Here is a 24,073-nt window from a genome sequence, read left to right as displayed (position 1 = left end):
AGACACCAATGACTCTGCAAGCTTGCTATGAAGACAGTGTTTTGCATCCTACTGTCTGCAAAGCCAGGTGTCTCATATCATGACCTGATTTTTTTTTACCTACTAAGCACCTCCCCAGCAGACCTTAGAGATAGCAATAAGCTAGTCTGGAAAAAAGCCCGAGGTATCTACTGTAAGTAAACAATGCACAAAATTCACAAACAGCTGCTTCCCAAGCAAAGAGGGGTTGGCACCTAATGCATTTAGGCCTCTGAACCTGGCTAGGGATCTGTGACTGGCTGCAACTAAGCAACCCAACCCCACACCATCCCTACCTATCCCTAACTAAAGAGGTGAGGAAACTCACTGCTAAAGGTATCAGTGTGACCAAGCATTTAGGAAGGTCTTGCATGCTTCTGAAAAGAGCTTTCTCCATAAGTTTGGCTTTAGAGGACCTCACTCTGTACTGACTGGCACCAGAAAGACATTTTCCAAGGGCTGGTTATTGTAAAGCCATTCAAGAGCCCATTCACACAAACTCAGAAGGAGCTGGCACAGACTACTTCTGAGGCCAGGCTGATAATAGCCTCTGGTTTGATCCAGGGCAGAGGATGTCAGCCAAGGTCTCAGCTGACTCAGACAGATTAAATATCACCAGAAAAACACCAAACAAAAAACAAAACAAACCCACAGTGCTGATGTGCTCAGTTACAGCAGCCATAATCTGGGCTCAAGAAAAAACAAACAAAACCAAACCAACCAACAAACAAAAACCTCAAACAAACCACATTTTCCTGGACATCTGCGTTTTATCTGAAAGCAGACCTGGGCTTGAGGGTGTTATAAGGAATCCTAGCAGGGCTAGGCCTGGGACAAACAGCAGGGAAGGCAGCCAAGCAGCAGAAAATATTCATTTATCAGTGGATCTGCATGAGTGAACAGTATCTATGGGGAATACTGACCTTTTTGGTTTTGTATTTTCTAGAAATGGAGAGAGAAAAGAGAGGTGTATGCACAACACCAAAGGAAACTGGCCTGAGACAGAACAATGTGTCCTTTGGTGTGGGCAGCAGTCAGGTCCAGGTAGCAGAGCCAGGGGTCCTGCTCCCCCCCAGAGATGAATAGACTTGAGTCCTGACAAAGTAACTCCCCAACACAGTCTTCAAGACTGACACAGCTGTGCCAAATGTGGGGTTGGACTGGGATCCTGGCCCCACAAGGAAACTGCAGCATACAGAAGAGACTACTTGAACAGTGTTTTGGTTTTCAGCTAAATCACAGCAAAAAGACTGAGGCTCTTCTCAGCCATATCCAGTTATTTTATAGGATCCTGGTCTCATCCCTTGTTTTTGATACTATGGATGATTTAGCCCACACTCCCTGCTCCTAACAGGCTTTATCTACAAATTTTCTTTTTTTTTTTTGACTTGGGTTCTGCTCCAAAGCACAGTGAATTCATTGATATATTGCTGTGAGACAGAGACACTAGTCAATAGAAGAAGAAAACACTGTCCAGCAAGTTCCATCTCACTGGAGTAGAGATGGACCAGCAGCATCTATTTACTGAAAGCAGAAACCCTGAATCATATTGAATAGTTTAACTTTTACTAGTTCAGAGATGAATGTCATCAAGCTGTAGCACGTAAAAATGTCCACTTCATTAACCACTGGCCATCAGTGTGTCCTTACCCTTCCCAGATTAACCTTCCTACTTAAAGCAGGAACACTTGCTTGGAATAAGCAGGGCCCATTAAACCACCCTCATATGCATACATGTATGATCTGGTGCCTAACAGGACACCTCATATGACTAGCAGATGTGTTTCCTGGACACATGGTCCTCCTGCTGCCCACCACCTATTCGTATGTCCCTCCCACCCTCCCTATTGTCTCACTATTGCTAGCAAGAGATAGTTTTCCTCTGCATCATCTTTAATCTCTCAGCTGTCAGCTTCGTATTTCCAACCTTCCATTTCTTCTCTTCCCTAAGCCTCACACCTTTCCCTTCCTTGCACTATTTGTTTAGAAAATGCTGACCCCTCATTGCTCCAAAAAGATCCTCCCAGGCTGGATGTGGCTGAGTCACACGGTGCTTTCCTGCAGTCCTCATTTACAGGGCACCAGTGGTATGAGGTGTCTCAGTGCCACGCCAGGACCCTTTCTGCCCAGCACTGCACAAACACAGGGCAAAATATCAGTCTGGACCCTCCTGACTATGTGCCTAAAGGGAAGCAAGAATGATAATGCAGTACCACACCACACTTAGTATTACCTTTTGGGCTCTGATAGCTTTACAAAAAGAGGAAGTTTTCATTGTTAGTAAACTGATGTAATTTATATAGCAGCAGTCATTTAGGTTTATTGGGCTATGAAAGAACAGGAAGCGTCTGGCATCCAGAGAGATCCAGATTGATCTCTCTGTCTCTTCTTGACAAGCAGCCAGTTTTGAGACCTATCTCGCCAGGCATACTAAAACATCCACTTGCTGTTTTCTACCCTGAGCCACTGGGGAGACAGAGCTTTGTTACCTCCTGAAGGAAAGCGGAAAATCGCAACCATATGAGCATGTTTAAAACTGACCAGAAGCAAAGATGGATGGTAAGAGTTAGGAAAAATCGCATACAAGCAACTCAGACTGTTGTCCTTTCAGTGGTCCCATCTCCATTCTCAGGTATGCTTTTAATGCTACATAAATGCCTAGACAACAGCAGAATCACTGCACTATAAATTTACACAAAAGCAGATGAGATTAGAATCTCAGCTATACACTTTAAAGATATCATAACTACGGAAATGAGAAGTGTATTATTAACTATCACTTTTTACTATGTAGAACTAGAGCAAAGTTATTTGAAGCATAAAAAATTCTGGCAAAGGGCTGCCATATTTAATAAATCACTGAATCAATTATTCACTGTGAAAATCAATTACTTACTTCAAATAAGAATCTTATGAATAACCTCATGCCCTTTCATGCCATTTAAGAAAGTTATAGGGGAATTAGTCAGTAAAAAAAATGTCTCACTTATCTTCTATGTGCATTAAAAAGACCACACAAATACAGGGAAATTCTGCCAGTGGAATAGTCCAGAATCATCTTAATGAAGTCAGAGTATTGCTGTGGATTTACACTGCAGTAAAAACCCACCATTGGGGCACCATCTATGATCAGTTATGCAGGCACAATTCAGAAGAATTCTATTCAGTCCATGCCATTTTGCAAATGTGAAACCAGAATATAACCAGCCAACCACACAAACTCCTCTACAACATGAACTACATTAAGTAACTACTCAAAGAAACAAAGTGTATCTTCACAGGTCAGGAATTATTGCCATGAGTTTCCGTGGAGACACTTTAAAGTGAATACTGCATGGCCTTGCAGCAGCTCCCTGGTTCCTGCTTTTGAAGATTTGCTGGTAAGTGACCATTTCCAGAAGACGCTGCAACTCCCAATGCAGCCTCCTTCCTCCCACCTACAAAACCAAAGCACTCCAGGACCCCAACAGTGCAAAGTACTTACTGAGCTGTAGAGATATCCCTCAGCATTCATGGCAACATACAGACCTGCCTTCACCCCTTGAATTGCCACCACACGAAGACCCACAGGAATTAGATTGAAAAGGGCTGTGGAAAGAAAAGAAAAGCAAAGGTTATGGAGACACCACCTTTGTGTGGCCAGTGCTGCTTTTTGCCCCAGGGCCAGCCCACCCCACTGCTGACATTTACCAGAAGATACTGGACTAGAATCAAAAGTCCTGCTTCCAGGTACAAGAAAGGCCTGCAGCCATGGGGCCAGTGTTGAAGGGAAATTTTTTAAAGTGCTGAGTTTGGCTGCTTCCCAGAAGCTTTAACACACCCATCACTCTGATCACTGCCTTTGCAATGCCGAGGACTTACACGTGCACTCAAGCTAGCACATCTCAACAGCTTTCCATGGGCTAGCTGAGCTGTGCTGCCTATGACAAATGCAACAGCACAGCTTAGTGTAGTTCACCTTGAAACACATTTAAACCTAGACGTACTTTCTTGCATTTGCCATATGCTGAAAGAGTATACAGACAGCAGCCACAGCCAGAAGGGTAAAAATTAACTTGACTGTGTGTCTGTGTGACCTCTGCTGTCAAGGGAATGAAGAAATTCAGGAAGAGACAGTGCTCCACCCCAGCACCTGAGCACTGTTGCTCATTTAGAAGCCACACTAGACAGGATGGAAGAGGGTAAGACTTTGCAAGACTCAATTTTACTTCAATCTTATTGATTAAAGCATTGCAATCACTATCTCCAAATTTATTACTTTATTGCTTAATTCCAAGTAGATCCTGTAGCTCACTGAAAGACCTTTCCCAGGAGCACATGCATTAACGTATTGTCAGGCTTTTGCTACTTTTCTGACAGAATGGGCTCAAAGAGGAGAGGACTGTCGGTGTTGATTGAGTACTGAGGCATTAGCAGGGTTTTTTTCTACTGAGATTTCTAGGACGAAAGTATCCAGATGTTGTAGGACCCTATGTGTTTCAGCTTATGAATAGCTAACTAGACCTTGTCCCATGTAGCTCAGGATATGGAAAGACTGTCACAGGGCCAGGCAGAACTGTGAGCACAAACACAATAGAAATACTTCACTCAAGGTCTCTTCCCACTCAACTACCCTGAAACAGTAATATTTTTTCTGGTTCCCTAGTCCTGAGGTCAGACTGCCCCTTCCACATTCATAAAGCATTTCTCATGGCTTTTTTAACACACTCACTTATTTACAAAAGCCTGCTTGAAGCTTTGAGAACTTTGGGGTGCTCAAATTAGCCCAGGGCAGATCTGTGAATGGGCAGAGTGCAGAGGAAAGACTGAGTGACAGAGCATGCAGTGAAGCATTCTTTTTTTCCAGCTGACCCTTAAGGACACTGTCCTCTAGCCGATTCATTTTATAGATCATTTACAAAGTTTTATGCCTGACACATCACACTGCAGCAAGCATAGCACAAAGAGGTTTTCACATAACAGCTGTAGGAGAAACAGTCCTTCTCACTGTGCCATCTTACAGCCGTTCCTTCCCTGGGAGATGGACTACTGCTGATTTAACACCAGCCCTGAAGCATGAAGCTTTCGCTGAAACGGTCTATTCAAAATGCTATAGTTCCTCAGGCCAGGCTACTGTCAATCCTGCTATGACAGGAGGGAGCAGAGTCCAGTTCAACAGGAGACTGGTTAGATGTGCATGTGCTAAGTAATGCATGTATTTAACTCAACCATAAGATGCTTCCCAAGATCCTCCCTCATGTACAGCCTGCGAACTTCTGCAGACAGGAGGAGACGGAAGTTTAAGCTAATATAGAGAAAAGGGGGTGATGGGAGAAGAACTGAAACTGCAGCTTCATTATTTCCTTGCTACACAAGCCTGAACCAAACTACAAAGTCCGATCTAAAGTCCCAGGATTTTTTGCAGAATTTCTTAGAGAAAAAAGGAGAGCCCAAAAGGTCTGTGAAATGTAGTGGGAAACTGGTTACATTCAACTTGAACTCTTGCTGGATTTGCTTAAAGGTCAGAGGTGGATCTCTTTTCAGAAGTAAAACCTCAAGAGAGCACAAGAGACAGAAAGCTACTTTGCTTAAGATATCTAACAGGTGTCTTGACAGAGCTGGTTTCAGGGTTGTCCCCAAAAAGGAATTCACAAGCTCCAGATTCACATCAATGCCCTTTTTTCTCACTCAATTCCCAAGGACAACTTCTTAGCTCCCCTTAGTGAGCTGCCTAAAACGAAGACACCTTGAGTCTAACAGAAACAAATTTAATCTCAGTCCCTTTTTATGCTTTTAAGCATCATATTCAGTAAAATATCAAAACGTGTGCTGAATTCTTACCAAAGCCAATGGTAATTTTTGTGATTTCACGGGAAGATGTCAACAGATGCATATGGCAAATGAAGTCCATCCTGAGTACTGATCTAAAGAGCTGGAGTCAAGGACAGTGCTGCTTTGATATTGTCCCCAGAAGACACAAACACACCCCAGCTACTCAACACTAAAGAGCTGTGTTATAGTGCATTTCTATCATTGAAAAGCTCACTAAGCAAAGTAAGCTTATATTTCTATCACTTCCTCACTACCATGAAGGTCTAAAACCCTCTGCAATTAACAAGTCTATTTATAAGCAATTCCCCTTCCTCAATTTTTCCTCCCACTGAAAAAATGGAGCATATTACTGCTAATAATGAAACAAAATGGGCATCATCATTCATTCCCTACAGCCAATTTATCTTGTATAGAAAACTTGTGACAGACCATTCAAAGCATTCATTAGGCAGCAAGGTGGTAATACCCAGAATTAGCAGGTGAAAAGTTCCATTTGGAAGCATCCACATCTCCAAATCTCTCTTTCCACCTGTACATGCAAAGGGAGAACAGGAACAATCCTGCTGTGCTCTGTGTTACAATATCAAGACCACTGCCACTTCCCAAGCTCCCTGAGACCCTGCTGCAGACCATGGGAGCAACACCCACAATCACAGCTTTTAGGCATGAGCATCTCCTGCAACATAGCACAGAGTAGAGGAGCAAGTGAGCAGGCAGACAAGCAGGATGACATGCGTCTGACATAGGTAACTAGCAGCTAAAGAAGTTTCAGATAGCACATATCTTCCTCTATTAAAAAAGCGGTTTGGGTCAATCAAGATTTTGCAAATACTTAAGAGTTGTTTCTGCACTTCAGTCTAGAGATGTGTTTGAAGAAATTGAAGCCTTCTGCTATCATGCTTCCAAATAAATATTTTATCTTGTTTTAAAATAGATTTAAAAGCTTATAAACTTTATTGTAAGAATATAAAATGAGGGAGGAAAAACCCTCAACCAACCTCAAAAGCAGTATGGCTCATTTTTTGTCAGGAAAAAACCTTTGGTTAATGTGAAACAGCAGAATTAGAAATGGGAAAGAGGACTAGCAGTGGTAAAGTAGGACTGGACACATGATGTGTTGATGTGAAAAAGAGAAAAATTAACAAATGCTTTCAAAACTCTGCTGCAAATGGTACATTTTCTATGCCATCTGCAACTTCATAGAATGAACATACTCTTACTTCATGAGCAGAACACACAAAAAAAATAGGACATATTCAATGTCTGCATATTTTCCTTCATTACATCTTACCATTTTCAGCCATTGGCAGATTTACACCTGATTCTGCTTATTGATTATATTACTTTTAGCATGCTACAGTCCTATACCCTTTGGCCATGCTGTTCACCATTACATTATGGCAGTTTATCAGCTGCATAACACGTTTTTAAAATCTGAACACATACTTAGCTATGTGTCTGGACTAGCTTATTTACAGAAATAGATGAGTAAGGTAAGATGTGCTATATATAAGATGTGGGCTATACGCTCAGCTGATATAAGCAGTAGTAAGTCAGAGGACCTAAACTAATTTATACCAGGTGATTTGTTCTGGATCAAGACATTTATGCTGGACATGAATAAAGAACTACCGAAGGATACAATAGGCACCAGCAGCCTTGGTGCACCATGAGACAAGGAGGTTTAAGATCATGAGACAAATGAGGAATGCTGCTAAGATGATCAACAGGCTGTGGTGCAACATGTGCAGTATTTCTCTCATGCAACATGAGAGAAGAAACTGGGGGAACTGTATTTATTTGCTTAGCTCAAAGAAGGGAACACAATGAAACTTCTCAAAGGAACACAATGAAAAGACAAGAAGCACTAGACAAAAGCCTCAAAGAAATTATGACTGGTTGCATAGAACAATTTGTTACAATGAGAACAGTGCAGCACTGGCATCAGACAGGTTATGAAGCTATGGAACAGCTCATTCCTGAAGACATTTGAAACAATCAGACAAGGCTCTGTGCAGCTGAAGATAACCCATCTTCAAGGAGGATGCTGAACTGGAGACCTCCATAGGTTTCCCAGTCTTAATCTTTTTGTGTTTGTTTCTGGAAAGCCTCAACAATATCCTAGACATGCTGGTCTGTTTCCACTTGTTCAGTATAGTTGACCTATCGTTTATGTACTGCCTATTTGCTAAGGCTTTTCAGACATTCAGCAGGATTACGCTAGCAAACAAAGAAGCCCCATTGCTGTTACAAAGAAGGTTCATTACCTTGGTCAGCCCAGGAAAGAGCAATAATGATGTAAGTACAGCAACAATCAGACCTGAAAGACCATTTGAGATCACTGATGTTGGAAGGAAAAGATACTGCCACAAATAAAAGTGCATATATAACATTACTAAGAACACAAACAAGGGCCTCGTACACCATGGAACTGTGCTCAGATTAAAAGAAAATTATTCATATATCCCAGTGCAAGTAGGCAGAGGATCTGTCTTCTTGCTTACATTAAGATGGCGTGCCTTTAAATGCATGGTATAAGGAACAGATGTCCCAAGCGCTTCTTTCGCGGGAAACTGGCTGGATGCCCATTCAAATGCCATTAGAACTTGGCTTCTGGGGTTTTTGTTGGCTTTTTTGTTTGCTTTTTTTTTCCTTTTCTTTCCTTTAAGTGAGAGGAGGTGGAAAATAAATGCCACCAGCCTCTCAAGAACACACATAAAATAGGCACCAGATAATTAATTTAAAAATTGCTGAAATATTAGCAGTTCCTGGATTTTTATTTGAACTTTTAATTGCATGAGATGTATCTGAGGGACATGTCGCGTCTCATTTCAAATGTTGACTTTGCCAGAATAAACCAACCTAATGTATTCCACAAAAATTAAGCTTCCTTTCATAATGCTAATTAGAATAATCAGCATGTGGCTACAGAACAGACAGTAATGTATAGAAGATGGTGCTCACCACGTATTTAACTGTGCTAAGATGGCTTCTGCATGGAGAATAGATAGCTATCCAGGGTGGGAACTATCCTGATATGGCCATCCAGATTGCCCTTCTCTCCCAGTTCATGTGAGTTAACCAACCCTCTTCAAGGATATGGAAATATTTATCTACTCTTTGATGAGTTCTGCCCTTGCACAGAAATACTGCACAGATTTCAGACTGGCTGACCAGGAATCTTCTGGAGAAGTATTTTAAAACAGAAAATATCAGCAATGTAAATCTGTAAGATGCTCACTTCGACAAGTGAGCTTTGAACTTTTTCTGGTTAAAAATTGAGATGTTTGGAGGAATAGAAAAAGGAAAAAAAAAATAGTGAGTATGGTTTATTTTGGCATTTCCAAAATAAAAAAAAATGTGATTTTGTAACTGGAAGCTTCATACAATATAAAAAGCTGACTCAAAGTGAAGATTTATAAAGGAGAATGTGTGGTAGGAAGTTAAATAAAACTGAATAATGCACATTCTTAATTTCATTTTCAGGAGCCAAACATTATCAAGTTGAATTTCTCTCTTTTGGTATCACCTGAGATCAGGGGATGGGGAATTCTTTGTCTTCAATCTTCTTTCAAAAACTTTACTAAAATTTATGACATGGCCCATGACTTTGAGCAAGTGGCTTGGCACACTTCAACTAGACACCTCCTGTCCTACCCCAGCTGCCAAGGCAGAGCTGCCACCTCACCAAATAAATTTGCACTCTAGATGTGCCCTTCAGCCCATCTATTTCCAGCCAAGATGACTGGATGGAAGTAGCTTACAAGTACTAAGCACTTTGACAAACTGATCCCTAACATTTCAATGAGATAAGAGCTGTTTGGGGCCCAACCTCAGTCATGGGCAGCTAGTGGCAGTTTCTCTCATCTCCCCTGCCAGCCTAAAATATTGCAGAACTGCTCTTACATTTTATTCCCCTGCTGTTTACCTGAATTCTTCCCTGTTTCAGTCTGAACTCATTACTTTGTTGATCAGTTCTCAATGACAGATGAGGGTAATGAATCCCTGTCATCTCTAGCAGCTCTTCCCGTGTCATTGACAAATAGGCCTCCAATGGGATTTCCTGCAGACTGAGAACATCCTATGTCTTTTGTAAGAGAAAGCAGCTAATATGACCCACATTGGCTCATCACCCCCTGACTAAAGCCCACTGAAATCATGCCATGTGTTGGTGTCTGCCTGGCAAAACCAAAAGGCCAGACTTTCCTCATAGGAAGAGACCTGCTCAGTCTCTAATGGAGTAAAAGTGTGTGTGTGGAGGTCCACAGATTCTCCTGCTCCAGCACAAATTAGAAGCTCTGTCATTGCAACTTGCAATACTTCATTTGTTCAACACAAGCATACGAAAGAAACACGAGTAAAACCTGACACTTGCATCTGCCTCAGGCTAAGTTTCAAATGTATGCAGCTTCTTGGGTCATTTCACAAGGGCTTTGCCAGTCTCCCACTATTTCAGTTGCCATCTTCCCAAAGCTCCTCTCATGCATGGGCCCCAGCCTTGAGCTAGATGCAGCAGAGCAGCCACACCACACACAGTGTTCCTGTCACAGCACTCTGCAGCATCTTGGGGACAGGGCAAACACCATAGATGTGGGGCTGTAGCCAAACTGCACCTTTGTCCAAGTGCAACTTCACATGACAACGTGAATCTCCTCTATGTGCGTTGCATCACTTCAGACACCCCTCACATGCAGCCCAGATGATGTCTTCTTAAAGAAATGATGCCTTCAATCCAACCAAGAGCTTCTTTCAGTTAGAACAAGATAAGCCTCCAAATTAAGTAGGTTTCTCTTTCCTAGGAGTACATGCAGTTTGCTTCCATCAGTCCTACCACGCAGATGAACTCATGTTCATCTCTAGTAGTGACTGGGAAAATATCTTCTATGCTGTCTATCTTCTAGGCTATCTGTGATGTCCTACATCAGTGGCACAGGAAGCTTCAAACCAACATAGGATGACACAAATCAAGACTTGAGTCCTACTCTGTCGATGCAGGATCAGAGCTTATCACTGTCCACTCAGAAGCATCCATCTAATGCCCATGAAATGAAGAGAAGCTGTAGAAAATATCCTGCACCTTTTTTAAACTTTGAGAAGTTTTGGTATTGACAAAATCACTTTTGCAAAAGGAAGACTGGCTGTTGCTTTGCATTTGTTTTAACCAGTATGGCTCCTGCACAGAGCATCATTTTTAAACCAGCATGGCTCTGCTGCCTTTGTTGGACTTTGCTGTCCTTTATTGGACAGCATGAACACAATCCCTTTGAACAGTATTTTGGAAGATGACCTCCTTTGGAAAGGTCATATGATGTCCTCAACCTTTACATTAGCCTCAAAGCACTATACTTTAGCGAACAGCTGGTTTTCTCCAGCTTGGAAATTCCTGATGATTGTTGAGTTTTTCAGTATAAAATAGTGAAAACAATTTTCTCCTCTTCTCCTTGGAGAGAGAATTCCCCCTATCCTTTACCCATGTGGCATGTGTATAAATATAATCTCCTTTCTCTTCTGGAAGCAATTCAAATCATGGGTTTTATTCTCCACCCCACCCAGATGGCAGTTACAGAATCGGGGCAGGAGGGAAGAAGATTGGAGAGGAAACATATGAAATTATACAGGCAAGATTTAAAGGGGAAGGATAGATAGAAAAAAATGTGCAGAAAACAGCTGGCTTCTTCGTAATTTCATCTTTCAAAGCCAGGTGATGCATTTGATTGTAACAGGGTTGCAAACAGGGTAATTTTTCTTACTGTAGTCACTGTTTTCGTCCTTGGTCCCATCAATTGTACCATCTGGGTGCATCTGCAGGAAGTATTCCTGCTGGCTGAATAACCTTGTCACAATTCCTTTCAGTTGGGGTTCTGCAAAAAAATAATAAAAATTATTAGATATACCAAGTAGCAAGAGTCCCAATTTGTTTGGCCCCCATTAAGCCCTGAGTAAATGTAGAAGTGCTTGGCAGATAAGACAGCTTTCTGTGATTCCTTTCAAGCATGGTTGTAAAATATTCATATATACATAGACATACAGGCAAATAAAATTGAGATCCGATGAGCAGGTAAAATGCAATGCATAGCTGGTGCAACAGAAACATATTTATGGAACATCGCTTCACTGAAAGTTACGTACCAAATGAAAGTCTTTAGACAGTTTATGTATTCTGAATATGCCACTCATTCAGAAGAATATTTGCTAGCGGAGCTGCAAACAATTTGTCTTTTGTTTCTTATTTTGCCTGTGAAGCCAAGATCCTTATTTTCTCTATGGCTGATTCACTATCGCGCAGTTCCAGTTTTATGCCAATGAAAATCTATTTAAATCACTGGTATTATAGTGGTGTAAAACTAAAGTAACCAAGTGCTTAATCAGGCTGCATGAGTCCAACTGTGTGGGACTCAGGAACAAAATCCTGAAAGGAACAGATGCAAGACACCTCCAAAAATGACCCCTGAAGCATTTATGGGCACCTTAAAACGCCTCTGTTTTAAAATCTGCATCTTCCTCCCCCCTAAAACATGTACTGCATACTCTGGTAGATAGGAATCACTCTTTGCCTCTAGCAGGGTCCTTTCCCGTCTCATCTATATCATGAGCCAGCAATGGACTGGCTTGGGGCTTACCTACTGCTTCTGCAACATTTTATACCTGTGTTGAAGAGGAAAAGGAAAACACTAAAAAGGCAGAAATTATTTGAACTTCATGTGACAGAGGTCTGCAGCATAACAAACAGACAGAAAAATGCATTTTTGTATTACAAAAATAGATTCAATTTTAATCATGCAAGTCTTTGTCACAGGCATTGCTTCTGGAAAGCAAGCCAGCTGGCTACATGTAAACAGATACACTAGCAAGGATGGCAGAGATCTTGCTTGTGTGATGAGAGTTTGTAGTTTTATGTGACCACCCACCAAAAGCAAATAAATAAGACCCAGTTATTGCTGGCTCAATGGACAGGAAAAAATCCAGTGTAGCATACCAAAAATCCTGTCAGCCTCCCGTCTTTCATGCCTCTAGTGAGGCTGTTTAATAAGCCATGGTCATTACATAACCAGTCACGTTGAGTGTTAAGTGTTTCCATTAGGAACCTCCGTCTCCAACGATTTTGCACTGCGCTGCACAACTTCCACTTGAGGCTGGCACTCTCAGCCAGCGCTTCTGCACAGGCAACACCCTCCCCGCAGCAGGCAGGGACCTTGGATGCAGACGGGCTGCAGGTGCAAAGAATTTCAGCTTCAGCAACCCCTCCACCAGCTCGGGGAGAGTCAGGTGTTATTTCACAGCTACAAACCCCACTGAATAAATCGGGATCAGCTGGTTTCTACACTGCCTCAAAACAGTGATTTCATAGCAATGAGAATGTTGTAGACTGCAGGCAGGCTTTCTCCCAGCAAGACAATTCTGGGATGGTAAAATAAGTACAATTGTACTGGCTATCTACTAAAAGCTAATGTCATTCAAGCCAAATGTCAAACTGAGACTTAGCTTGAGCTAAGTGTTTTGCTTTCTTCTTAACAAAATGAATTTCTGTTTTGTTGAATGCAGAAGCTTGATTTAACTTGCTTTTCTAACACGTATATTAAAGCTAGAGGAAATGAAAAGCTGTATTCTCAGGTACAGATGATTGCACCACCCTCCTCAAGCCTGTACCCTTTCTCTCTTTTATCTAATACCACAATGGTGAAGGCACTAATAAGCACTCTCTGATACGAGAGACCTATGTTTTCAGTCTCTTGAATGAGTCTTAGCCTTGTTTTTACTTTCTGGTTAAATTTTAATGCTTAAGTACTTTGCACAAAATGGAAGAGCTCCCAGCAGGAGAGATTTAGGAGATGCTCCTGCAGCCTGAGGCTTTCTGTGTGCTGGGGAAGAGCAGGAGATCTTGTCTGAAGCATCTCAAGTATAAGAGGAACGGACATATAAAACAACCCTGAACTCGTCCCCTTTCTTGGGAAATTTCTTATTTAGCTACAGGATAGAAGGTCCTTCCCTCCTTCTTTGGGGTGCAAACTATACTTCGATCATGCAGAACATTTTGGAACAACATGAGAACCTCTCCCACTTTTTCTAAATAGCTTACCAAATTTATCAGAATAGCACCTGAGATCCCTTGAGGTCACCCTGAACCTTTGTTAGATGCAAACACCAATGCACCAGAAGTCTAAGTGTCACCATAGTAAAACACAGGATAAAACCCCAAGGTCTTTTTTTGTTACTGATCTGACATAGACACACAGTCGGGTACAACTCAAGCTTTAATGACTGATCCTAGGCTTTCCTGCCTAGATTGGAGTAGGAATCTTATCTTACATGTGCTTTTTTTTCTTGACCTGACCTGGTTTTGCTGAGGTTTGAGGCTCACACCCAAACTCAAACTCCAAGCAAACGAAGCGCAGAGCTCTCATGTTCCTCCTGGCCCTAACAGAGTCTGACAGCAGCAGTGTTCCTGCCTCTCCTCACACCTCTTCTGCAGGAGCATCCGTGCTACCCTGGCTCATTTAGAATGCCCTGCAGCATCACCAACCAAATGTCTTCTCCAGACACCAAAGCGTCAGAAATCACTTTGGAGACATACAGATTTCTCCTTCCCCTGTTTCTGCATTTCCTTTTGTCTCTTTCAGCGGGAGAGAAGAGCTAGTGAGCATCTGCACCTTTGAGTATCTGCCTGAACTAAATGCAAAAGCAGCACAGATACATGCACAGCCAGCATCAAGTTCTCTTTTCTAACACAGAGGATGGTTAAAGGGATATCCGAGCAATGGGTGATTTGTCACATCTTGTACAGCCATGTTTACATTTGAATTGGGCTCCCTTTCCGTCCCAAAAATCAACAGCCAGGCCAGGCCCATAGGATCCTAAATCCACACACATCTCCCCACCGACAGCAAAGGAACCAGCTTGAACATAATCAGCTATGCTACAACAGCTGGCAGAGTAGCTGCTTCCCACTATGGAACCTCCTGCCTCATGTCTGGGCATAGAGTGGGATATTGCAGTGTGTTATTCCTACAGCAAGCAGTGTGGCCGGGAGGCCTACAGACAAAATTTTAGGTGAAGGCAGCTTTTAAGAAGAATAAAGGTTTTACCCATCTTTCTCCCCAAACTTCACTACAGAGTTATTACCTGAAAAGGGGAGCGTATAATCACAGAACAGGAGTTTTCCTGCTACCCCAGAAGCAAAACTCTGCACGTGACTTTTAAGAGACTCCCTACTTTTGTCATATCATATATTTTAACATCACTTCTTTCCACTTACAGAGCAATTTTATCACAGCCTTCCAGCATTGCTATCCATTACGCTGTAGCAATCATGTTGAAAAACTCAGTTTGTAGAAAAATCTCAAAAACAGTAGGTCTCCTTGTCAAGTAAGGATGGTGGAACACTCCCATAAGCCAGAACAGAAGGCATAAAGGCAAAAAAATAGACTGAGACTTTCTCACAGTTTTCCAATTAAAAGTGAAAGAGAACAACCCTCCCCAGCAGGCAAGATTCCCAGTGCTTATTGAAGCACTGGGTGGGAGATTAAAACCCCACAACCTTGATATGATACTTTTATTTGTCTGAAGTTCCCTCAATCCTGCTCCAGGCTATAATCAATAAGAGATAGAAGCACAAACAAGCTTTTCTTTCTCTAACCTCCCTCTTGTGTAGCAAGGGGAACTCAGATTCCCTTGCTTTTAAAGGAGCAATACTCAGGATAAACCTATTCCCCCCACCCAGGCTGCTCCATACACTCTTATATTTTGCTGTAGGAGCAGCTTTCCCAGCAGAAATAGAACTGATGCAGACAAGACCTCAGTATCAACTTAGTGTCCCCATAAACACAAAATCAAGTACTTCAGAACAGATTTAAGAAAGAAGTTATAACTGCCTTGATCCCAAAGTACAGGCTAAACACAAAAGATTTCCACACAGAATGTATTCCCAGGGCAGATTCCATGCTACTAGAATTTCCATGCAATATGCAAAGCAATATTTTTACCCTCATTTTATACACAATACTGGCTACTTTAGGATGCTTACTTTGAATAGCCTGTTCTGGTTGCCCTTATATAGCTGCTCAGGGTTGAGGGAACACTAAAGAAAAGCTCAATGGACCTTCTTCTTATGCAGGTGCAGTGAGCACAAATCCTTCAAATGTGGGGCTTCCAAAAGAAGACCATTATGCCCAGGAAGCATTCCCACTGGACACAGCCACAGGGCAGAACAGAGCAATAAGAATAACAGAGCAAGAGCTAAACCACGGTTGCGTTCTTGGTCTGTAGCATCTACCAGTCTAGCTTTACCTAGGGTGAAGACACAATTCTCAGCTGATAACTCTTTTCACATCAGTCATCTAGTGACCAACTCACTACACATATCCCCTGAAAGACATCCTGTTTACTCCCCTTTCCACAGGCCAAACTCACTAGCTCTGCCTGCCCTGCTTTTAACTTTCTGTGCCCTTTGACACAGCTGAGGCTAACTAAATCATGATCTGATTGCTAATCTCCTTGTCTCTACTTACATGGTAATGCGATGCTGCCATTATTCATTTCAGCTATCCTGCTGCTAAGCCTTAACGTCATCTTAGCTCACATCAGCTGCTGTGTTTCCTTCCTTATTGTACAGCTATATGACAATTTTCATTCCCCTGGGGCTTGTCAAGGACATGATAGTTGCTGGGTACTCACACATACTTTGTTTGATCTCCAGAAGGCCAGGGGATCATGTCCAAATCAGTTACTCTGCAGAGTCATATCTCTCACCCTCAAACTGCAGATATTGCTGAAGGTATCTGCTGTGTGTTATAGGAAAAAGAGCAAGATCTCTGGCAGGGACACTGGCCAAAATGCTTCTTATCAGAAATATCACTGGCTCTATAGTGACCTTTTCTTTTAGTTCTGCTCACCTCATTAACTGGAAAATGGAGAACATGCAAGCAGAGTAATTCCCCTTAACGAAAAGAGGAGCTATGAGGTTATGCACCAATGCTGCATTTAGCAAAGCCCCACTGAGGACACTAGCTCTTGCCTATTCCCATCAGCAAAGCAGGAGCACAAACATGATCAGCTCATGTGCAGCAGCATAAACCCATGTGTGAGGAACCCTATGCTCTATCAAGCACCATAGTGTAGCTCAGTTCAGTCCAAATCCTGAGCTCTGGAGGACTAAGGAATCAAGCACAGGACTGATTTCCAATGAAGACTCCATCACGGAAGGGCAGTCTGTCACAGCCTCATTTTTTGCGATTCGCAGAACACCTTTCGTGACAATACAATGACCTGAGGCTGCAGCAAACCAGACCCCGCTTTGCCTTGGGCTGGGAAATCTGAAGGGATTCATCGAGACCCTACTTACAGAAATCACTTTAATCTGAACCCTCCGAGTCAATGGTAGGGATCTCAGAAGGGCTGCTTTGCAATGATCTCCAGAAAAGATGAAGGGCTTAGTGACCTTTCCAGGATTTAAGCCACTAGCTCCAAGGATTCTTGCAACTCATAGCAACGCTCTGGTTGGCAGGCCAGAGGTTGAGGTTGCTGGTGCAGAACTGCTTTTAAATCCGCTTCAGAAGTTACTGTGTTGGGTACCAGCAGTACTCTGTGTTGGTTATGGTATAAACTCTGAAGCTCTTGGGACTACTCTTCTTTGAACAATGAGCTGTCAAACACAGAGGACTCTGCTAGCTCATATGGTAAGCAGCCATTTTACATTCAGCAACCTGCAACAAGGTAGAAGGAAGGTACCTACTGTGTGATTTCAACAGGAGACTTGCCCATTTATTTGCTCTGTTTTTCTGCAGCAGGACATGTTCTGACTCAAAGCCTCTGCCTGGTCTTAGCACAGCAAGGCTGTCAGAGATGCCAGTGCTAAGCTGGTGAAACAGTCCCTCTCGTACCTGCTAAGGACATAGGATTGGCAAACGGAGAAAGCATTTCCAGCCCTGATCTGAACCATGGCTGAATTCTCTGCTGCTGAATACTGCTGATTCTTTTCTGTGCCTGCGCAACAGTTTTGCTGAGGACGTGATGGGAAACACAGGAACTGTAATATATCTCAGGAGCATATTTCACCTTAATGTTCTTTAAACATTTATTTATGGCAATTAAACATTTTAGCCTGGAATTTACACATTCCATTATTCTTATTTTTCCCCATTCAGGATGCAGCTGTCATAATGGGATGCTGATTTATGACTCAGCCAACCAGGGCTCAAATCCTTAACACACCAAATCCAGCATTCAAGTCAGAGCATAAACTGCTCCTAATTTACTTAGATTAACTCCACATTTAAAGTGCCACTGCAGAAACTGCAGTTCCCCTCCCCTGAAAAGGATGGGTTCCAGAATACTCAATAAGCCAAATACTGCAAATACATGCAGACAGAGAAGGGCACCTAAATCCCTCCTGCAGAAGTACAGTATTAATGAAGGCTTGTATTAACTCGGCACAAAAAAGCATCAGTGAGCTCCATGCAGATTACCAGGGTGACAGGCATCAGCACAGAACTCAGGGATAAAGAGAAGATGAATCGCTGAGGGAGAAAAATGTTCCAGACAGCAGCTACTAAGTTCTCCAGGGTGTTTGGAGTTAAGATGAAGTAAGCAGCTGTCTTCAATTAAATGCATCACTGTCGGCATAAGTTGAATAGCTCAACTCACTACAATGATTCACTGAATCTACCTGAACTGGGAAGCTCAGGAATAACAGCACTCGCAGCTGTGCCAGAAGCTGCTGTCCTTGAAGTCTAGGGGTGCATTTCCTCTTGCAGAACACCTTGCCAAACTCTTCCAAGCTGTGACCACAGCAGAGTGTGAGCCTTTAGCAGACAATGCACACAGGTGCCTATGTAGTGAGCCGTGCATGAAGCAGATGGAAACCTCCTGAGCCACAAACAGGGATCCTGGAGGACACTCCAACTGTGCCACTAAGGTGCAGAGACAGGAAATCCTGCTGCAAAGTGCTGAGCGTTTGCAGCTCCCATGGGAGTCAGTGCAGAAAAGTACACAGGCGGAGGCAAGGAGGACATTTCCCAACCGCACAAAATGTTTTCCATGGCTTCTGTGGCTTAACTCCGCAAAAGTGTTCAGAGAAGAAGGACACACTCTGCCCAAGGAAGCCTACAAGCAGGTGGCCCAGAAGGACTGGGCAACGCTGCCTGTAGCATCCTGAATAACACGCAGGGAGAGGACAAATGAGCTGCAGAGCAGAGGGAGGTGAACAGTGTAGGTGGGCATTTGCATTTGGATGCCTCCTCAGGCTGCCTGCACAGAAGTCACATCACCGTGGGCAACAGCAGCTGCTCAAGCATTAGCAGGGGCTCTGTAGAAAAGCCAGGCATCCAGCCCCACCACACAAAGCTGTCACAAGCCCCTTCTGTTTAGATACAGCCATTCAGCTACACAAGCACATCACCCAGCCTGTGAGTAGGATGGAGAGATGTAAACAGACCGACTGACACTAAGATCTATTGCCGATGTTTGTGACTGGGGGCACCGAACAGTTGATCCCAGCTCCTTTACCAATGATGCAGAATGAGGCAATGCCCAGTTCCAGTTCAATGTGATTACAGGGTTGGTGCCACCCTCCAGCTACAGGGAATTTCTTTTGAGAAGAAAATTACTCTAGGACAATAGGGCTGCAAGGCACAGGTGTGCATTTACTTATCTCAAGTGTGCATCTCCACCCAGAGCTAATAACTACAGAGAGACAACTGGTGCTTCCAGCATGCATTACATGAAATAACAGGCTGTGCTGACAGGGATGGCCTCTGTTTGAAGGACAAGCTTCCAAAATGACATTCCCTAGCTCGGGATGGATGACGGGCTCAAGCCAATGACAGTACCTATCAAAGCAATTGCCTCCTGTCACCGTCAGTGAGTCACTAGAGCAGAATGGCACCTTGTAAGAAAAAAGAGCATCCAGAGGAGTGCTTTCCTGTGCTGATGCCTGCAAGGAGGAACAGTAATTAGCACTGAGCACAACTGCCTGCCTGCACCCCCTACCAAGGAGCAGACATGTGCAAAGCTCTGTACTACACCTGCTTTGCTTTTACAAAGATCAGTCCCTCCAGGGAAGTCTTATTTCTCACTTGCTGAGTAGGTGGCACAGCACTGGCATTTATGCAGGCCCTGTCATATCCAGGGATTCAGTTTTACACAGATGTTATTACAAGTCCGAGGTAAGGGGCAGAGAAAGGAGTCATAAAAAGCATTGAAAGTTGGGTGCAACATGGGACAACTGCTATAGGTCTCTCCCAGACCACCCTTTTCCTAGGAGCCGATGGGTGTTAGGATTTAGAGAAGCCATCCTTCAGATCACTCGCTCTCCAAGTGCCAGATCCCATACGACAGCCACCTAAAGTCCAGGACTCAAGGATAAGAAGGTCCAAAGTCTTGGATGAGTTTTCCTAGGAGGCAAATGTCAAATAGCATACATGACACATGAGCTACCCACTCTGCACACAAGCTAAGGACAAGACAGCCATTTCCAGCACTTCAGGGACAAAAGAGGTCCCCAAAAATCACTGCAGGTGAAAACAGTGGGATGACCTAACTGACACCAATTATTTTGGCAGAGGACTGGGAAAGAAAGGACATCTGAAAAGAGGACAAGTTTGGGTTTTTTCTTTCGAGACAATGCTTTGTTTAGAAATGATGTTAAAAGACTTGGAGATGAAAGACAAAGTTTCATTTTAAGTAGAATGAAATATTGTATTGGATCTGAATCCCCTCCTTCCCAGAAACTTCTTTTATTTGACCATAGAACTGAAAAATCGATTCTTCATACAGCTACACTCCTGGGTTTGTCTTTGCCTCCCCCAGGACATGGTTTGTATTGCTCTGTTGGTCCACTGTTTTACCGGCAGTCAAAATTTCAAAACATTTCCCTTTAAAGAGCAATCTTCTACACCAGTATTGACTTGAGCTCGAATGAGGAGAAAACCAAAGCCTGACAGGAACGGAAAGCACGAAGAAGAGATGTAGGGCTTTTCCAGACTTTATGCAGGGTGAGCTTTTTCAGGTAAGGGAATTAAACAATGTGAGAAGTTTAATGGAAAAGAAGCTGTAGCTCCAGCTCCTAAACTGTCACTTTCCAGCAGTCAATGCCTTGGCTGATGAAGGTTAACACATGTTTATAAGTATGGGTAGCAGATATATTATTTATTCTGAGGAACACCCTGCAATTATTCCTGACATATTGTGTAATTAGCCAAAATTACAGCATATTCACCCAGAGTGAAACAGAGGATAACATAAATATTATGTGTAAGCCCACAGTCACAGAGCACATTTCATTTGGGTGTAGACATGACTCCATGAACCATGTGAGTGTGTGTCCCATCATGGGGGTTTCTCTCTGGCCCCCATGGGCTGGACAAAGGAGAAATATCAGAAGTAAAACCCAGACTTTCCCCATGCCAGCAGTGAGAACTCGAGCGCTGCATGAAGATTGAGCAAACAGGTATCCCCACACTGCAGAGCTTTTGGGTCGAGGAATGACCAAGTCCAAAATTCCCACCAGCAAAGAAGAAGCCACAACTTTGCTACCTCCAGGGTGGAAAGGCAGGCTTGGAGGATGATGCTTGGAGATGCCATTTGCTAAGCTTTGCTGCCTGGAGCTGCCAGGAGTGAGAAACAGAAAAATACCTCTGCCTTCTCCCCACACTTGCAGCACCTCTCATCCTACAAACAGGGATGGAGCAGGAGAGGGTTTCTTACAGGGCCACACATCCTAAGGACTTTTTTGATGGATCAGAAATCCTGGGCAATCTTGTGGCTGCACTTCGATGCTTGTACAGTTAGAAAGGCTGTGTTTTCTTTTGTTCATTCCAATGTGCAACATAAAACATCTTCACTGTCAATTAAGCAGATTTTTTCCTGATTTCCTACAAAGATTCAGGATACCAGGAAATTCTTTCTACCTAGAATTTGCTCCATGAGAGGATATAAAAAAAACAGGTTAAAAAACATCTGTCTGGAGAATGTACACCTTGTGTGAGTGCAGGGCTAGGGTTGGACTAGTCAGCCTCAGGGGTCTTCTCAGCCTTGCTGCTAAGTGGCCATAACTTGGTTATTACACTTCTGTGCCCCAAGTTTTTCAAGGGCTCCACGACAGTGTCCTCAGCTTCCCTTACCTTGAAGTGCCCCACACAAAACACCAGATCACTAATAGTCATCACATGAATAGAGCAAACGCCATCCCTGCTGATCACAACTGCCACAGCACTGTGATTTGTGCTGTTCTCAGATGCTAAATGTCTCCACTTTCCCCATCAGTCCAACAGGCCTGAACACTGAGAAGTCCCTCACACAAAGAAAAACATGATACAGAAACAACTGCATCAATCTTCCACCCTCTCTGCATGGCCAGAAAAGTAAACTCATTAAAACAGAAAATGGACAGAACATGCTATCAACAAGCACTGAGCAGAAATTAATCATTTAAGATGCTATCGGTCTTGGGGAGGGTACCTGGTCCTACCAACACCAGCTCTTAGAAGAGCCCTGGGTAATCACTGAATAGCAACTCAGAATAAAATTTGGGTCCCATCATCACTCTGAAAATGTTCAATAACACAGGCAACAATGTAACTTTTTGTTATGGCATTCCTCATGCACTCCCGCAGCATTTTCCAAAGGGATGAGACATGTGAGACTTCTTTATTTAACAGGCAATGAGACTGTGATGTGGAAAAAATAAAGCCTGAATCAGACAGGTTGTATTGTAATGATTTTTTTTGCTCACTGTACTACTGTAGCTTAAGCACTCCTGCAGCAGTTTGCAAGTATTTTTTGACACAAAATTACGTTACTGAATTTTGACAAATCTTACACAACACCCAAATGCATAAAGAAAATGTGCTGCTTGTGCCACTCTGGTTTGAAGAAACATTACACTTCAAAGAGCAAGTTCATGCTAAAAATGGCGAAACCCCACCATGTGGCTCAAAGTTCTTTCTGCTTTCCTTTTGCTTTGTGAAAATACACCTTTTTTACCTTCAGAATAATTCTAGTTTTGCATTTGAGCCAGAAGTTTCCTTCAACCTAATGAAAACACTTGCAGTGTGAGAAAGCCACCAACTGCCTCATTCCATCTAAAGCTCCGTTGTAAGTAAGGATGGTGTTTCATGGTTCTTGTCTCACTACAAACATTTAATTCCCGATATCAGGTGGCCTCGAGGACTCCAGCAAGTCAGGCAGGTTTACCAGCCACACCACTGCCATCCCGGGAAAGAGCTGCAAGCAGCGAGCTCCATCCCTGGGGATGCGTGTGCTCAGGATGACATAGTGCAGATGGAGCAAAAATGGAAAATCTGCCTCTCTAACAGGGCTCCAAACACAGCTCCAGCTCCTCCAGCTGCCCGAGAGCCACTCACTGCCTGAGGGCTCAGGGCAAAGGAACTCTCAAACATGGTTTCTAACCATTCAGGAGCCACTATCGGGCTCTTGCTTTAAAAACTAAAATTTATTTAATGGAAAGTAGAGTTGTGCTTTTGAAGAAACAGAAAGAAAAGTAATAGAAAGAATGTTTAAGGAAGCTAGGAAGATAGGAGTGGCACAGAAGGAAATGAAATAAAACCCAAAACAAATGTTTATACATTTTTAAGTAACGATGTTGTGTATCAGCCAGCAGGCAGACCCCATGCCGAAGAGCATAAAACCAAACTATAAAAAACCAGCAGAGAACTGGTGGTCATATCGCATGCTCTGCCAACTCTTTTAGCCACCATCACAGAAATTACTCACAAAAGCAGGATGTCAGTCACAAGAAGATGCCCACACAAACGTCTGCAGATCAATAACTGAGACGGAGGTTACAGGCAGCCGGCAATTCAAACCTGGATCCGATTACAGGAGCTGTGCCAGGGAAAGACAAGCTCAGGAGTAGATGGATGGTCTAAGCCCCTCACCTGCTAGTGTGTGATCCCTGCACTTCCTGCAGCCCAGCAGCCCACAAGTCCCTGGGGAGCATCCTTCAGCACCCACAGTGTGCTTCCCAACTGCAAGCCAGTTCCTGGAAGCCAAAACCACTGTGTCTTTCTGCTAATTTCTACTGCTTTTCAATTTTCTGGAAGATGTGGACTGGCTGTTTGAAGCCTGGCTTCACTTGCAGCAGTCCCATAATGCCTGACCTTTTGCAAACAGTTTTGCTTTGGAGAATGAAGGAAATGTATATATTTGGTAGTTTGGGCAATATGAGTGGCAACTGCTAAGCAAAAAAACTATCTGTGCAGCCAACAAGGGGAGGGGACTGCAAACTATG

At 43.1% G+C, this 24,073-nt stretch overlaps 1 protein-coding gene across 4 annotated transcripts in view; it reads right to left on the bottom strand.

Moving 5' to 3' along the window:
* Nucleotides 1–24,073, bottom strand: part of FGF12 (fibroblast growth factor 12) — a 230,422-nt gene that overhangs the window by 70,899 nt on the left and 135,450 nt on the right. For all 4 annotated transcript variants that reach the window (XM_065674239.1, XM_065674238.1, XM_065674237.1 and 1 more), the window contains 2 exons: nt 11,580–11,690; nt 3,503–3,606 (listed from right to left, as the gene is read on the bottom strand). In XM_065674239.1, coding sequence (XP_065530311.1) covers nt 3,503–3,606; nt 11,580–11,690 — 215 coding nt within the window. The remainder of the gene's footprint in view (nt 1–3,502; nt 3,607–11,579; nt 11,691–24,073) is intronic.

This window comes from Lathamus discolor, chromosome 3 (assembly GCF_037157495.1).
Source record: "Lathamus discolor isolate bLatDis1 chromosome 3, bLatDis1.hap1, whole genome shotgun sequence".
Taxonomy (NCBI): domain Eukaryota; kingdom Metazoa; phylum Chordata; class Aves; order Psittaciformes; family Psittacidae; genus Lathamus; species Lathamus discolor.
This window is presented reverse-complemented; position numbering and strand designations above follow the sequence as displayed.